General features: G+C 40.0%; 1 protein-coding gene across 4 annotated transcripts in view; it reads right to left on the reverse strand.

Annotated features, from left to right (window-relative positions):
• The window catches only part of LOC138178199 (pseudouridylate synthase RPUSD2), a 178,061-nt gene that overhangs the window by 62,994 nt on the left and 97,246 nt on the right, over nucleotides 1–17,821 (reverse strand). For 3 of the 4 annotated variants that reach the window (XM_069109780.1, XM_069109781.1, XM_069109779.1), the window contains one exon: nucleotides 4,041–4,145. In XM_069109780.1, the coding sequence (XP_068965881.1) occupies nucleotides 4,041–4,145 (105 nt within the window). Of the gene's footprint in view, nucleotides 1–2,814; nucleotides 2,935–4,040; nucleotides 4,146–17,821 lie in introns of those variants that run through there. The other variant, XM_069109782.1, reaches the window with a different exon arrangement.

Here is a 17,821-nt window from a genome sequence, read left to right on the forward strand (position 1 = left end):
ACAATCGTTCGGAAGAACGTCGCGAAAAGTTGCAACTCGTGATAAAATCGCCAGATCGTAATGAAATTTTTGTCTTCCATTCTTTTCGTCGAAGCTTTTCCTTTTAATTCTGCGAAAAAGCTTTCTGTAAACGATGTTTCACGGATCGCAAAAATCGATGAGAAGAGATTATGTAAAAGGTAAGTATCAAACAGCCTAAGAGGATATCAAAGTGACTGGAAGCTTACCAGTTCTCGAGGAATTACTCTTTTCTTTCTCTTTGGCAGGAACTCTCCCCCTTAAAGGTTTCTCTCAAAGGTTTCTTTGGTGGCACCGAAATCTTGCCCGACATCCTGCCATTTAGGCGTGTCCTCGAACCTCCTTTCTTCCGAACTTCCTTTCAACCGTGAAAGGACAAAGTTCCTCTCCCTAACAAGCTCAAATACCACGCGCGTACCAGTTTATAAACCGCTGCGTTAAAAGGATCTTCCCACTGTCCTATAATTCACTTTGCCGTGTTTCTCACGATTACATCGATCGGCGTACGAAGCAGACAATTTTTGAATTACCTACTTGTTCGATGGAGAAACTCGATCTTTGGATGCTTCTCGATCAAACTGACAAGTTTTTCAGTTTTCAAGCACTCGAATGTTCGAATTATCAGATTATCAAATTTGTGAATTTTCAAATTGTTTAATCCTCAAAGTTCCAAACTTTCGAAGCCTGAAATACCTAAGGAGTAAAATCTTTCTTTTTAGTCCAACTGCAAACTCGCAACTACATTAGATCGTTATACTAAACGAGTAAAATATTAAAAACGTTACATCCGTCGTGTTTTTTTTTAATTAAAATCGACGCCGAAACAGCTTATCGTCATTAAGGCGTCGGTAGAACAAAAGCGTGTAACCAGGGCGCGATCCGATATCTCGCTCGTGTTTTATTTAACGTAGCCCGATTTTCATCCTTTCTCGACGGATTACCGTATTTTTCTGCCGACTACGTCTGGATAGCGGCGACGTAGCACAGCAACAGGCGGCAACAAGCTGCACCAGAGTTTCTCCACGGCCGTATACGTGCCGCATTTTCGGCGTGTTAACGGGCGCGAGCGTCCTTCGATTCCGCAAACTTCGCCTCTAACTTCTTCCTTTATTCCTTTTTCGATAGGAAGAAAACTCTGCTGTACTTTCTCTTGTATCCTTGTTTTCGAGGGAGAAAAATCGTTTCTTTAAAAATTTGCTGGGCATATTGGAAGAACATAAAGCGATAGAATAAACCATACAGGGAGTTCGAAAGGAAACTTGAAATATCTATCGGAGAATTCGAAACAAGCTGTGAAAGAAAGTTCTTAATTCTTCCTCTCCGCTTATATTTTCTCCTATCAACGATTGAATTTTTCGAATCGCATAATCTAGATTATCCATCTCCAGATGCGACAACGAATCGCGATACTATAAACGTATCATCTCGTTCTATGCTCAAACCATGAATACGCAAATTTCCGTTTCTTTAGCAAAGAAATGGGCCGAATGTCCTTTCGTTTAAAAGGATTCGTCATCCGCATACTGAATCGTTTTCGACCAGCAGTTTTAAATAATTTTCTATTTTTTCCATACATTTCTTTAAATCTCTCCTAACACGTAACGATAAAAACTATCGGATGATATTCCGGAAACTTGGAAGAGTATCAAGCAATTCTGGGGAGATATTTTAAAATACAAAAACCTAGAAAAAATTGCATGGACTTGAACGATCCGGTACGTAAACGATATCGGCAAAACTAGAGTTTCAGATGGCGAGTTAATTGGAAATTTCTATGATTTATCGAATCACAGATGCGTCGTATCGGCATAAAAATGGGTAATATAGTACGGTATACAACGATCACGAAGATCAATCGACGACTTACGTTAAGCAAACAAACGGAGTAATTTTTCTCAGAGCAGGAACTCCATATATCCTTTGATCACGGTGTTTTACTAATTTTGACGTAATTACTCCAAGGGAAATAGTGGGCGCGGAGTGGATAATTTACCGTCGGTTGTTTGTTTGTTTTTTTTTTTTTTTTTTTTTCAATGTCGGAGGAAGTTTGCTACGGCGCCGGTTCACAAGATCCACTCGAAATTAATTGCTCAAGGTAGCGCTTAGAGTCTTAACCGAGACCACTCCGTCTGCCTGGGAACACTTTGTTAATCCGCCATTAATCTACGTAGAACGCGTACGCCGAAACTCCAAATAAATTCACGTGGCTCCTGTCCAACTCCATTCTATCGTTCTCCCCTGTTTGTCTCGCGCAATACGTTTGTGACTCGAGCGATTTAAATCAACTAACTTCCCTCAAGAAAATTTATGTATTATTTTTCCTTGTTTCTTCCTCTTTATAGGTACGAGGAACAAGAAAAAAGGTCTAAGACTTTGCGAGCTTATGTAATTAAATAACGGTTACACGGTACCTTATTTATTTATTCGTTTAGATTTCTAGCAGTACCTTGCATTAGTAAGAGCAGAGTATCTGAAGATTTTTCCAACTACGTATATAGCGATTGCACGTTTCTTACTGTTTTCGGTGCTATAAGCTTACAAACTGTAGATTCTTTTTCTACAATGCTCTGTATATTTCTCATCGGTGTGGAGTAACTTTTTCGTTGCAGAGAGTTTAAGTTTGTGGAAAGTTAAACACGCGCGGTAACCGAGGGCTCCTCTCCAAGTTAAATACCTGAACCTACGTATATCCTCGAAAACTGTTCTGTTTGAGCACCCTTGGTGCTCAGTCAGCGTCAGCGGCACTCGTCAGAAATTCACCACGTCGATTTAGCATTAGAACTTCATTGTACTTGCCTCGAGAAACCGTGATTCGAAATACGTCTTTCGATACGACCGACGTGCACAGAATCGTACAAACATCTTGCCGATTCTAACTTACTTCTCGTTTCGACCCTTTCACCATTGACAGCATCTCTAAAAGAATGCAATTTCCTATTGCAGATACACAGGGTGGTTGGTAACTGGTGGTACAAGCGGGAAAGGGGGTGATTCTACGCGAAAAAAGAAGTCGAAAATATAGAATAAAAATTTTTCGTTCGAGGCTTTGTTTTCGAGAAAATCGACTTTGAATTTTCACTGGGTACGCGTGCGGTACGTTATAACGAATCTCACTGTAGATCGTTGTCTCGATGGAAAAATTAAAAAAAAAAAAATTTTTTATTCTATATTTTCGATTTCTTTTTTCGCGTAGAATCACCCCCTTCCCGCTTGTACCACCAATTACCAACCACCCTGTATATATCTATTTTCAGATTGAAATATATCACAGTCCATAGTATCGTATCGTTAGAGAGGAAAATCCTTTTCAAGAGAGTTAACTTCCACGCTTACCGTTAAAACGTTACGTAAATACGGAAATATTCGGGGGAGGATAATTAAAAATAGTAACAAAGAAGAGAGAAGGAAGAAGTATATCCACCGAAAGAAACAAAAAAAGAGAAGTAGTACAAACTGGAGTGACTTGGTCGGATCGGGGCGAATCTCCCTGAACGAGGTTCCTGGATGATGGAACGATGGTACAACGTCGAATTTCAAAAGCGGCAAGGTTCACGGCCGTTTATTTCGTTAATGACGACTGGCCGTTGTGGATTAATGAGGACGTGGCCCGTCACGGCGCCAGGATGCTCTCTCTCCGCTCGTCGATATTCCACGAGAAACGACCGAGATGCCCTGGCGAGCGGATGAAATATAGCGCTTGGTTTCGCGTCTACCGAAATTTCGACGGCTAAGGAGCTGGCATCATCCGTGCTCCGATGTTTGAAAATAGACAGAGCACGAGCTGCCTCGTACATTAACGTCTCTGTGTTTCGCCGTTTCCTTTTCTTTTCCTTTTAGTACTACTAGTTACGTAATTCTCGGAACAAAATTGTCAGAGCAAAAGCGAAAAACGAAGATTTGGAAGTTTTACCAAGTCGTTACCTTTTTTGCTTGCAAAGTGTATGATCGAGCCGGTGAATCTCTTCCTCTTCTTTTCTTTCGTTCGTTTCTTTAACAGTTGATAGGGCTGTCAAGTGGCTTACCTTTTTCAAGTCCTTGCTGGCGTCGGCTTCCTCCGCCTTCCGCTTCTCGGAGATCTTCGGAGTCGGGACGGCGATCGTCGCTTCCCGCAGAGGCTTCAGATCGACCTGAAATAGACAAGCGAATGTTCTTGGTTAATTAAAGCGAGATCTTTTTCACTGATTTGAAGCGACATAAAGAATGTCGAAGCACTCAAAGTGATATATATATATCGTTGTTCCATGGATTTAAAATATCGTTGGTTTAACAACGAGCGTTGAAAATAAAAAAGGATCGCAGAAGACAATTAATTAACGAGAACAGAATATCTCGTAGAAAGATGACACAAGGATCGTAAGAAGCGTGACCATTTCTTCACGCAGTACATGTATAAAAATGAAATATTTGACAAGATTATCGGCCGGCAAGCATCCGAATCGTCAAAGGGGAAGGTTAAACAGGACCCGTGACAAGAACAAGGCTGTAATCGCGTTAGAGCGAAGCCACGGGCGTGTCATCAACCAACATGTCGACTACATTTTCACCGAATCGGCCATTAGGCTCCGGTCGAATTACCAACCGCTAAACCGACTCTCGTCTCTCTATTTGGCCGCGTCGTTAACGAGAAATTAGCGTGTGCGGCAGCACGCCTAAAGTTGGGACGAGTTAAAGCGATTAGCATAAATCGATGCGTCCGAAAGCTTCGGCCGTGGCCGTATTAGGCACGCACAATGGCCGATCGTGTCTCGAGAATCGTCGCGGAACAGAGATTCTATTCGCTTGAAAGGATTTCGCTGTATCTGGGTTATTGCACGCTCGGCACTGTGTCAAGAATCGACGGAGAATCTGATGGAAATATAGGTCTGCTTCTTTTACGAAGGAGGATAGAACGTAAAAAGTGAAGATGTCATTGCTCGAGATAATAGGTTTTCGTAACAGGTATTTGCTTTCTCTACAAATCGAATACTACTGTTTGCGATGCTTTTGCTATTAAATTTACAAGTTTACTAATTACGCGTTTAACATGTTACAGTATGTCTGCAAACTATACAGAACGTCGCGTAAAACGGTGATTTCACGTTAAAAAAGCAAACACCTGTACTAATTCGATCGGTTAAACGATCGTTATCGAACGATTATAAAACAGCGTGTCACGTCTCCATTTTAGCTACCGATGCTTTACTCCAGTTTCAGAGAAAAACTTCGACAACGTTAACGAATCTTCGGAAATAATTTCGTAAACCGATGTTTCTCGTCGGTTTCGCGTAATATCGACGTCCATCGCTATTTAAGCGCCGAGTACAGGCTATAGCTTTTCCATAGCCGTAATTTTGTTGGCAGTAGACTGGACGGCGATGATCAGCCAGTGTACTGGCGCAACGAGTCCGATCGTTTCGTGCAGCGGTATCGTGTTTACATCCAATCAAGTTAATTTCTGGCCACGCAGATCACAGGATTTTACCGTGTTATTACCAGCGCGAGTCGTGCATCGATGACTCCTCCGTTAACCGATGCTTTCCTTTTGCCCGATTAAAGCGATGCAATTGCACCGACTGATCGTTTTCTGCTCCCATTCGGTCGCTGGGTCGCAGTTACTGCCGTTTCTCTGCGTTTTACGTTGCGTGTTCCAACACGAGTTCACACGGGTAAAGCTTTTCCATTAGCGAAGATTATTCCGCATATACTGCCACGATATATGCTAATTGCATTGTATGTCCAAAGATATAAGTCGCATAAAAATAGTTCGTATAAATCGACGAAATTTTATACAAAACAAAAGGCGCGATCGAGACTAGAAACGTTCCAAACGCTGTATCTTCTACTGGATGTTATAACAAGCTATATTTTTACAGTTACCGAGAGAACGAAACGATTCAGCTTCAAAACCAGATAAAAGGATAACTTTCGTAAAAATTGTGAAATCTCCAGCAAAGAATAATCCGATTTATCGTATTCTGCCTGTGTAGCTCTCGAATGAAATCCAGTTAACGTGTACCAAGAAATTCTTCGTGCGTTCAAACCCTTTAAATTCAGAGCTATGCGAGTCCACGCATAAACCTACAAGCAAAAACCTGCTGACCCAGCGATCTCAGCGACGATGGTCGATTTCTTAATTCCGAGAGATCGCAAGGTTCGGTCGGTCCACGTAACTAATTTACGATGGACGAAGACCTCTTTTAAGAAGTTGCACGGTCTCGCGAATGGCGTAATTACGTGTCGAAGTTTTAATGGTGCGTTAAGGTTCCTCTCGGACGAGAATTACCCTCCGTCCCTCTCTCGGCACCGAAAAGATTAATGGATCGAAGATTTAACGGGCGAACGGGGTGATGGAGGGAAGATTAAGCAGTGGAAATTAACTCGAATATTAAACTGGAGGGAAAAGTGCGATTTCATTATTAGTCAGCGCAGCCCATCGATGGACGAGAAGGAAATTTCATCGAACTTTGCATCCACGTTGGCAATTAAAGGCGTTTCCAGAGCTTTTTCAAGGCTATAGGCAAATTTTATGCATCGACGATTATGGTTTAAGCCGAGATTCGAAGATTATGGGAAAACTTTTCCGCAGTTTCTTCCTTTCTTCGTTCGCCTTCTATTCTTATCATTCTCGTTTAGAGCAGATTTGGAGATGTTTTAAAAATAGTCTACTTGGTAGTTTAATCTAAACTATATGCAATATCACGGGGTGCGATGCGTAACTCTAATTCGGTAAGAGGAATCTATACGCGATAGACAGCGAAAAAGCACGTTTGTTATAGAATCCAGAGCTTGAAGGATCAACGGGGCACGGAAATGCATTTTTAAAACGTCAATTCCGAGATTTCATAAATTCATAGGTCCCAACAACCATCAGGGAGGAATCGTCGCATCGTAACCAGAATGTTCATAATTAAACGTGTAATTTCGCAAATCCACGATATCGAGACTATAAAAAATTCTCTCAACGACAATTTCGAAGTTGGAAACTAAATCGAAATTTGTAAAAAGAAAACGTTCGGACGTTGAGGAGTTAAGCAGTTTAGAAGCAATCATTAACTACAACGAAGCGGGAAATATAGCGACGCGTCAAAGATCAGAAAGAAGAAATTCGCGATATCGAAACTAACGAGTCTTCTCTCTCGGCGGAAATCTCGAAATTCGAAATTAAGTCGAATTTCGTCCTTCAGTCCTGGTTATACTTTACCGTAATCGATGTGAATTACGAGGTTAGGCAGCTTATAAGCGATTATTTCTAGCGGTAGAAGAAGAAGAGAAAGGGAAAAAATAGGAAAATAAGGGAGGTCGTGAAACGGAAAGTAATAAAGTCGCGTAATTAACTTGCTTACGGGCCTGTAATTCCTCCAGCCGTTTCATCCGAGACCCAACGATCCTGCTAAAAATTCACCTTACAACTGCTTATCCTTTCCGAATTACCACGACCAGTTCGAAACACCGCCGTGTTTTAGTCGTAGACTCTACCATCTTCCATTAAAAGTTTCTCGCTATCAGCCAATGATTCTTCAGAGGCACGTTGATGTATTCCGTTGCAACAGCGTTGCAAACGAGGAAATTAATTGAGAATTTTAGTATTCGTCGATTAAGATACATTGTTTCTTTACAACCTAAATTAAGACATCCTTATCTGTAATTAGGATTTTTATTCTAGAAAACGTGGATTTCAGTTTGAGGAAAGTTTCGAATCGACGGTGCTTCAACTTCCGTCGAAGCAAGGGGGACTGTTCCAGAAAGTCAGAACGATCGATGTGAAGCATCTAAATCGGTGAAGAATCGCAGAGCTTTCGCGATATTTTATACCATATCTAGTCACTCCATTTCACCCTTCGTAGACGGAAATTTATTCGAAAACAAATTCTCCAATATGTAAATGCTTCAAAATGGCTTGTATAAAACAAATTTAACAAGAAGAATCCCTCGATATGAGAAAATTTATTCTGGAATAAAATCGAGCTAAATCATTCGTACCGATTTTTATGCTGCGCATCGATATCGGTAAAATACATTGGATTAATTGTCTGATACTTTCGATAAAAGATAGAAAATTGTTAAAAGAAATATAATAATAGTCGGCCACATTAGTGTCGAAGGAGTAAGCCGCTGTTCGTATCCTGTGTGTTTGTATGTGTGAATACATCTTCAGTTCCTTCGCAGAAAGACCGCGAATGAATAATACAGCAATAAGCTTCAAAAGCGGCGTTTTGATCGTGTGACCATCATTTTTCTCTTTCGTGAATCTTTACTGTTTTCCACTAAAGTAAAATGGGAATCGGTAAAATCAATATGTATGAGAGAAGAAATATTTACTCTCCGCTCCTTTGTCACGTGTACATTAACGATCGTTACGAACGATGAAATTACTACAATCGCAACTTTTCCCATTTTATATCTACCGATTTCTTATTTGAGAAATGCGATTTTTCTTAAAGAAAATACTTATATACAGACTTTGCTAAACCTTTTTACATAACGACGATAGAAGTTTGTTTTATACGCGTATAAAAAGTCACCGATGAGTACTTCTACTTCCTCGGAAACTTTTAATTTTGAGACCAGAATATGGATACTCGTATACGATGAAAGTCTCAGCCTAACTTTTAAGAAACGAAATAATTTCTCTCGGGGCAAATTGGTTAATTTAGTTTCTTTGCGTAGACCAAGAGATATTCGTTACAATATCCCGCGCTATTATTTCGTAACCAAACTCACGAAGAGAGTCGGTTCGTTGGCTGGGTGCGAATCAGGCTTTATGGTCGCTAGGGTCGCCCCTGACAACGCCCTTGCCTGCATTGCGGTGCCCCTCGGTTTCCAGCCTGCGTTATCCTGTCACCATAACGCCTGACAATGGGTCTAGAGAACGCTCGACGAAGGAACGTGAATCCTTTATATTCGCATGCACCTGCGTTACCCACCGTCTAATGATATCTGTTGCTTGGAAACCAGTCTCTAACCATGATCCGTCACCTTCACCCTTCACCCTCACCGCCATTTCTCTCCCTCTTTTTTTTTTTTGTATATTTTAAGGGTTCGTGCGAGACGTCGCACACCAACTCGTCATCCACCGTTGTCACTCGTCGCAACAAATCCACTTTTTGTTATTTTAGAAGACACGTCCTTCCTTTCTACTTTTTCCTTCCCTTTCTTCAAAATAACAACGTATTACTTTACATAATGTTAGATAGCGTAACGCGGCACTCGCAGTCCGGTTTCTGACTTGTGATTTATTCGAAGGAACGTTGTTTTCATGACGTTTCTCTTTAGAAGTACAACGGGAATGTAAATGCTGTTTTCCCGGATGAAAACACAGTGGCATTGCTTGGACGCCACACGTCGATCTGATACACCTTTCCAGTTGTTTCGCTGTTTTATTGTTCATCGATGTTACGAAATATAGCGGTATTTCTTCGTGCTTTTTCATTTATTTTGTTTTTTTTTTTTTTTTAATGTAACAGTGGTTTCATATGTTTTTTACTTGGTAAACCGTAGAACGGTTCTTCCATAGAAGCTTCGTTCTACTGACGAGAAAAACAGTGAGAAAATTGAGAAGGAAATAGTACAAAGGTGAAATATCGATTCGTCTTTGAATTATATTTATAATAGATTACATCGTTTAATTTTGCTGAACCACACGATATCGATCGAAGATCGAAGACAAGTAATTAAAACAAAGCGAACGAAGGAGAGATTATGTCGTTCTTTGTCGAAACTGTAAAACGTGGAATATCCTCTTTGTTTCTTTTTCTTTTTTTCTTTTTTAACAGAGCAATGGCAAATCGTCGCGTTTTTTATATATGGAAGAATGTAAGGAATGATTCTGTTACAAACGATTCTCTTTCGCAACGAAGAAAGACGATGGAGCGAAGGAGATTGCTGCGAAGAAAATTGTTTCGCGTTCAGGCAGAGGGTTCGCCAGAAAACGAATGATTGTCGGATAGGGAATTTTAGATATCCTGTCAGGAGCGAAGTAACTCGCCTCTCCTAACAAAGGAGCACTCCACAAGCAGCCTATAATATAATCTCATTCGAAACGCGAAATCTCTCCCTCTTTTTCTTCTTTCGAGCGTCAGGCTAGACATCGTTTTGCATAAAAAGTAATACGTTTACCTACGCAACGTGAAGTTTTTTTGAAAGACAACAAGAAATAAGAAAATATATACAAAATGTTGGATATTTAAACGGAAACTGTATCTCTAAAAAAAACTTACATTTTTCCCGGAATAATTCCATTCGATTCGAATATGTTGGAATTAGATGAAAAATACTATCAATTTTGTTGTTACGTTGAGTCGCAGATTAACTTTACCTCGAAAAATATTCGATAAAATAATAAAACATGTATTATTTAATAATAGAATAAAAATAATACAATATCATAAACTTGTATGACATACAACTTCTCATCTGCATATTTTTCACCGGAGAGGAGCTTTTATATTAAATAAAAATTTCATATCAATATTATATAATATTGTATAATGTATTGTATTATATTATAATAATATATAATATATAATATATAATATATAATATATAATATATAATAATATATTATAATAATATTAATAATATTATATAATATTGATATGAAATTTTTATTTAATATAAAAGCTCCTCTCCGGTGAAAAATATGCAGATGAGAAGTTGTATGTCATACAAGTTTTTATAATATTATAATATATAGTATTATAATAATAATATAATATAATACGTATAATGTAAAGCCTCTTATCTTATCTTATCCTATCAACTTTGATTCTCATGGTTTTTCGTCCTGGCTGGAAATGTAAAACCGTACGGACGAATGGAGCAAGTTGCGTTGCAGATCGTATTTCGTTAATTTAATCGCCGTACGATCGATTCGAGTGGTATTACCGTTCATTACAGTTACGGAACTCGAGGAATTAGTTTGACTGGTTCGCGCGCTCTCCTCCGCGCTCCTAAGATCGTACGAGAATTATGGAAATCGTGGCACAGAAACTTAATTAGCGAAATCTCTAGCAGCGTAATCCCCTCTTCTCAACGAAAAGAAGAAATGCAGCATAAACGGACGTAGAACGTATCTACAAATTTTCGTTCGTTTACAAAATTTTGTCAAAAATTTCTTGTTTGAAGAGAGCTCGTCACCGGAAAATATTATATCAAACGTTCGATGTATCATCAATTACGATAAAAATAAAAAAATACCAGTTAAACAAATTCGTTATACGAATCTCAACGAGAAGCAAACCACAAAAATTGCTCGGGTTACACGCAGGGAAACGTCCCTATTTTCCCCGAGTTCGTCGACCCTCTGCCTCTCACCAACTTTCGATGCTCAATTTTCAAATGGGGAATACCGACGTGAAAAAGTCTGTCGATGTAGAAACAATATTTATCGGTGCCGCTGATCGAACCATGATAATTAATAGCGTGGGTAAATTGCCATTTCGGTGGCTAGGTCGTGACGATTATTGCTCCTTGTTCGACAACGATTTATCATGTCGCCACGCAGGTGTCGCGCGGATGACACGTCGTTAATCTTGAAACTTCGTGAAAGGAAGACAAGCAAAAATATAAATAATAATAATAATAAAAAAAGAAAAAAAAAGAGTGTTGGAAATTGAAAAAAAAATTGGAGAATGTTGGATTTATCGTTGATAGTCGTTACCGAGGCAAATATTAACTTTGGAAATTCCGCGGAAAGTCCCCCTTCCGGTGAGTTACGACTTTCGACCTGGTTTCCCTTCGAACCTCTCTCCAACTCTTCCGTTGTACGCTTCTGCCGACTTCGCGACTGAACGCTCCGGGTTTCTCGAAAATTATCCTCGTGGAATAATAAGTTTTTACGAGACGGTCAATGGGCTACGATTATCGAAAGAAGAGAGCCGAAACGGGCACACTCGCGTTCCACGGATGACCGAATAGGAAATGAAAACTCGGGGGCTCCTTTTTCCAACGACAGATCGGCTCCGTTTTTCATTGAAATTATAAATCGATGCTATTATAAATAACAACCATAGACGATTCTCTGTTGCTCGATATCGTAGATATGTACAACGATAAAAATAAGATTTCTTTGCTTTTGGGTCCTGTGCTACCTGTTTGTTGGACCGTTTCGCGGGAAGACGCGTTCACATTATAACGCGTCAACGAGAGTCGTAAATTCTCGTTACGATACGATAATCGACGCCGCGAATCAGCCGATCTCCTATTTCGGTTAAGACAATACGGGTGGTTGAATGATCGTAGCACCGAATTAACGGATTAAGTATACTCCTTATTTCCAACGACTTTGAAGAATGCGAGTGATGCGTGTAGAAGCGTGTTCAGCGAAGAGTTAATAGCAATTGAAGTGGCTTCTGTGACGGTGAGATTTATAAGAAACTAGCGATGGGTGCTGGTCACCCCCCACCAACGGTCGCTCGTGGGTGGAGGTGGTCTTCGGACGTCGTACATGGGGAAATCTGCTTTTCCCATGTTTCATAGGAATGAGCAATAACCCTAAGGAACTTCTCGACTTTAAGCGTGTTTGCAGCAATTAAGGGCCTTGCCAGTAAAGCGAAATGCTAAATCTTACGACGATTCCTTAGGATTATTGCGGGTCCGAGTAATTATGTTTACACTGCTGGTGGCCAATTTGACCGATAAATGGATTATATCGGGTTAGCAACTAAGTGATTACGAATATCGTCATTAGGTGGTAATGATTTTTATCACCTAATGACAAAATCCGCAATCACTTAGTTGCCAAGCCAACAGTACACGATAGGGTCACGGGACGTAACACTGTTGGAGAAAACAACAGAAAGTAATTTACAAACTTCTATATTAGCGATTTAAAACGTAATTATATAACTCGATATAAGCGTGTAAGTCGATTAAAAATTCATTGAAAGAAATGAAAAATCATGCGAAGATTACCTATGTATTAGGTTGTCCGAAAAGTTTCTTTCGTTTCGTAAGTGAAATAATAGATGCACAACATTTTTTATTCTATATCATTTTATGGATTTACGTACGATCCATTTTGTAGTAATAGAATAAAATGGAGCAAACGTAATGCAATAAAATAATATGTCGCGATTGGCGTTAGCCTTAGGGGCGCGTTGCGTATCTTCATTAGGACAAGCCATCGTAGTTGTTCAATGGGGTTTATATTTACAATTATATGTACAAGTGTTGATTTAACAGGGTTTAACAATTTAACGTGGTAATTAGACACTCTTATAGCAAAGACAATGTTCTTAGGTTCAAACGAATCCACGGTCAACGGGAAAACTCTTTGTACAATTGAATATGTTTTGAAACTCAAAGTGACGTTAACTATGACGCACGGTATCTTTCTGACCGACTGACAAGACGATGCGTGTAAACTCTCCAAGGTGATCGCAAGAATAAAAGACTGATAAGATCACATTTGTCAATTGCATATTGACCGGGGATATCAACAAAATTCCAATCGCCGTTGCTAGGCAGACCCACGTAGAGCTGACATTGCTCCTGCCCGGGGTTTGATTGTTAATACAGCGTGTGTCCCATAATATTGACACTTCTCTGTTGGGTAAAAACGTCCATCCCGTGACCGTGGCTACGTTCGGCGACCAGTCGTGTCACCTCGAGCCCAAGCCCACTGTCACGAATCTCGGGCAAACATAATCAGATCGTATCACAACAACTACTTCCAAGTTCTATTATTTAAATACAGCTGTCGGAGATGAAAGGAAAGCCGAAGCCGTTCCTTGGAAATTTTGGGAACATCCTCTAGTACTCTAGCCTGGATTTTATCATAGCTGTAATTGTTCGAGATTTGTGATAGCGAGATTGGGTTCGAGGTGACAATTGGTCGCCGAACGTAGCCACGGTCACGGGATGTACGTTTTGCCTAACGGAGGTCTGGAGTGGTTGTATGGGTTTTCCGAGAAATGTGGTTGTGGCGGCATGCGGCCTCGGGAGCGGGCCTAGCCACGTGTGATACAGTGGGTCATACATTGTATTACTAATCAAACTCCAGGCAGAAACCGCCTAAGAACGGCGTTTGGAACTTTCTCGATGCTTCCAACGAGTCTGCCTAGCAACGGCGTTTGAAACCTTCTCGATGCTTCCAAACGGGCATAGAAAAACAAATGCAATCGTACAGCGAGAAAAATCTCGACGAGGCTGACATTCTTGCGACTGCTTTGGAGAGTGACACGTCGAGTTTTCAACCATCGTATTTCTGTGCTTAAGATCAGTCTACGCTTAGTAAAGAGTTATCCCGTTGGCCGTGGATTCGTTTGAACTGAAAAATATTGTTAATAGCGTTCATTAAACTTATTGTTCGTAAATCATACTATTCATTGAACTTACTATTCGTTAAACTTATTATTCATTAGACTTATTATTTGTTAGACTTATTATTCGTTCAACTTATTATCCACTAACTTATTATTTGTTAAGCTTATTATTCACTAGACTTATTATTTGTTAATCTTTGTAGTAGACTTGTGTATACGTGTAAATATAATCTCAGTTGTGTAAAACAATGGTTAATTCACGTCAAGAGTTGTTACGCGCCCAAAATTCCAACCATAACCCGACACAGCTATAATAAATAGTTTAGACCAAAGTATCGGGGATCTTCCCAAAATTCCAAAAGAAAGGCCCGATGTCCCTACATCTCCGACAAATATAAAACAAAAAATGTTACGCATCTACTGCGTCATTATAAAACGAAAGGAACTTTCCGGACGTAATACATGTACATACGTCGATCGGTAGAATAGATATACTTTTCTATCTCATCGTCAGACAATAGGGACAAGCTTCCTAACTTCTAGCTTGTGCATCGTTTAAGAGAACAACGAAAAGTAATATATAAATTTAAACTGAATTCTCAATCGTAAATTCTTTTCGTCCGTATACCGCGGGTTTAACCTCCAATTTCTCTCTATTCAAATACAATTTTTATCATCGATAAAGGACAATCGCGCATTGTGTCCCGTAAAAGTCGAAGAACTATCGGAATATCGGAAGAATGCTCGGGACGAAGCTAGGAGGATCGCTTCAGAGTCTCTATCGGCTTAAAAGCGAACCGGAGCTCGAGTTCTCGCAAGAAGCTGTCGTCGCCGCAAGAAATTTACGCTGCACTCCACGCTGTAAAGCAATAATTCAAATAATTCGCCCGTGAAAGGGGTAGGTGCATGTTAGGGGTGGCACAGTGACAGAGTCGCGTCACGTAACAAGCTCGAGGAATTCATTAAGTATTCTTCGCTTTAACGGCGTAAAAGTGGAACGCTAATGGGCTAAAAGTTCATGCATCTTGTTGCATTATGTCTTACATCATAGGTCGCTTTTTTCTCGCGTTTCTTCCTTCGCTCTTAACGATTTTTGCAGTGGCGCGAGATCCTGTCAGGGGTACGAAAACAAACGAAAAGCACTGTATTCGAGTAAGAACTTGAAGCAGCAGCTTGTCATCCTGAGATATTTATTTATTACCGAGATGACATTTCTTTATATCGAAATATTAGTTTACAGGCACTTTACGTGTATTTTACGGTTTGCAAAAGGTTTCGATTTGTTTCGATCTTCAATTTTTTTAAAAGCTTATTTCATTCTCGCGCGAAATCGATTATTTTGATCGTGCTAATTGAGATATTAATTTAACCAGATTTCGCTTCAAAAATCGCTGAACTCGATGAAATTATATCGTAAAAATCTTCGAAGCAGAAAGAGTTTGAAACGTCGTAATTGTCTATACACTGAAAACCAATTAACGAGTCTATTATTTATTTATAAACCAATTATATACAAATTACGTACAAATTACAGAAAAAATAATTACCAATCGGTAGATTTGAAATGTACAGACGATAGGGAAAAAATAAAAATCGTCGATCGTCAAGGAGAAGAAACGATCGGTTTTTCCAATTTTCTGCAGCGTCGTCAGCGATTTCTTTGTCGTTTGGCATGCCGACAGCAACTCACTGTCAACAGGCCGCCTGTCGAGGTATCGAAACGAGCGATTAGTCGAAATTCAATGGAGGGATTTCGAGGACGATGTGCCGCGACGAGAACCGTCGATCGCGTTAACGATCGATTTGTATTCCGCGGCGCTCTAAGCTTCCGGAACAATGGCAAACACGCGTCGTTGGAATTCTGGATGATTTCAATGGGTCCTTCCGACCGATTAGATTCGAATCGATCGGTCTTTCACAATTGCGGCTGATTATTTTTGTTTTCACCCAAACAAACGTCGTCATTTTTACTACGAGAGGGAAGAAAAGGGGATGAAACTCGTAAAAAGCGCGAAACGCCTCTTCTTCGTTCGAATGGCTTTTATATTTCGCCGATCTTTTCACTGTGACCAGTAAAAGGGATCCTTCGACATTGCACCACGCTCAATTCCTTCTGCTGTGATTTATCCGACATAAAAATTAATTCTCTGTATAGAAGCTAACGTCTTTTCAAAAATTTACCATTTATTTATCGACGTTGCTTTCGCATCGATTCGGAGTTTGTAAAACGCGTTCTTGTCGAGTTTGAGCGGAGTCGTCGATTGTCAACTACTCGAGTTCTTGCGACGCTAAAATTTCTCACATTTTTTTTTTTTTTTTTAATACAGCTTCGCCGAAAACGATGGTACATTCCAGTTTCCAGTTCACAACGAACACGTCAAAGAGAAAAAGCTGGATCGTAATTGGCAAAGGCAACTACCTTCGATTTCGAAGAGAGAGAAATAATAAATTCCTGGTAACTTTTCAAGCGAACAGAAGTCTGGTAAAAAATTTGAGAACCATGCGAATATTGGCCTGTCGAAGGGAATTAATTGCGTCGGGGCTCGATTTATATCGAACAGAGGTGAGGGGACGAGTCGTGAAAAAGTGGGGAAAAAACGACGAAACGATCTGTCGACTAGGTGTTTGCTACTCTGGCTGGTAAGCGATTGTTGTCGCAGCGGCGACAAATCGTTCCGTGCATTACGGACAAATTCGAGTGCATCTGGATAGAGGTTGAAATCCGAATAGACGAATCGACGTGAGTAGCGAGATCGGGGAATTTTGAAGAAGTACCGACGACCGATGCAATTATACGTGATAGCAGATCATGTTTGTTTCGAGGAAAAAGTGGCCATTTCTGTGTAACTCTGTGTAAAAATACTCTGCAAAAATTCTTGTGCGTTTAATATCAAGATTTAAATAATGCACGTGCTATGGACGCAATTAGCATTAATTCTTAGCACTGATCAATTAATTCTTATTTATTTTTATCCGCGTGTGTTATTACGTATTCTTTGTATCGTATCACGCATCGATAGTTCTACGTGGAGTGTCAAGGGTTGAAACCCTTGTTGGTTTCCAGTCTGCAGTTAGTCAAGTACATGCGTACTCGACGAACTTTCAAACTCGATTTTCATGAAACCCAAACCTCAGACGAACAAACTTTACTCTTTTTTTTTTTGTTTTCAACTAATATCTTGCGCGTGGAATAATATGCTATGGAAAAAAATGACAAATTTTGTTATTTCGAAAGTTTAGTAAAATCGAATAAGTACAATTAAATGGTGAGATGTCACACTGCAAATGGATATTATCGCTTGTATTGTAATTTAGTAGCTGATCGCGTTCTAAAATACGTAAAACACAAGTACACAGCTTTATCGCCATCGAAGAAAGTAATCGCGCGCGACAGCGCTAAAAAAGCGCAAGGGTGACATCCGTATTCGTCGAGACTTCGCCGGGATATTTATATTCCCCATTTTCCAGTCCATTTCCGAACAACGTCACCGCGTACTCGTAAAAAGGACACTCGTCGGAAGTTCGTCGTTCCTCGGTATGTTTTACAAGCCCGTAACGCA

Source organism: Bombus flavifrons, chromosome 3, assembly GCF_040668555.2.
Source record: "Bombus flavifrons isolate JBK064 chromosome 3, iyBomFlav1_principal, whole genome shotgun sequence".
NCBI classification, from domain to species: Eukaryota; Metazoa; Arthropoda; class Insecta; order Hymenoptera; family Apidae; genus Bombus; species Bombus flavifrons.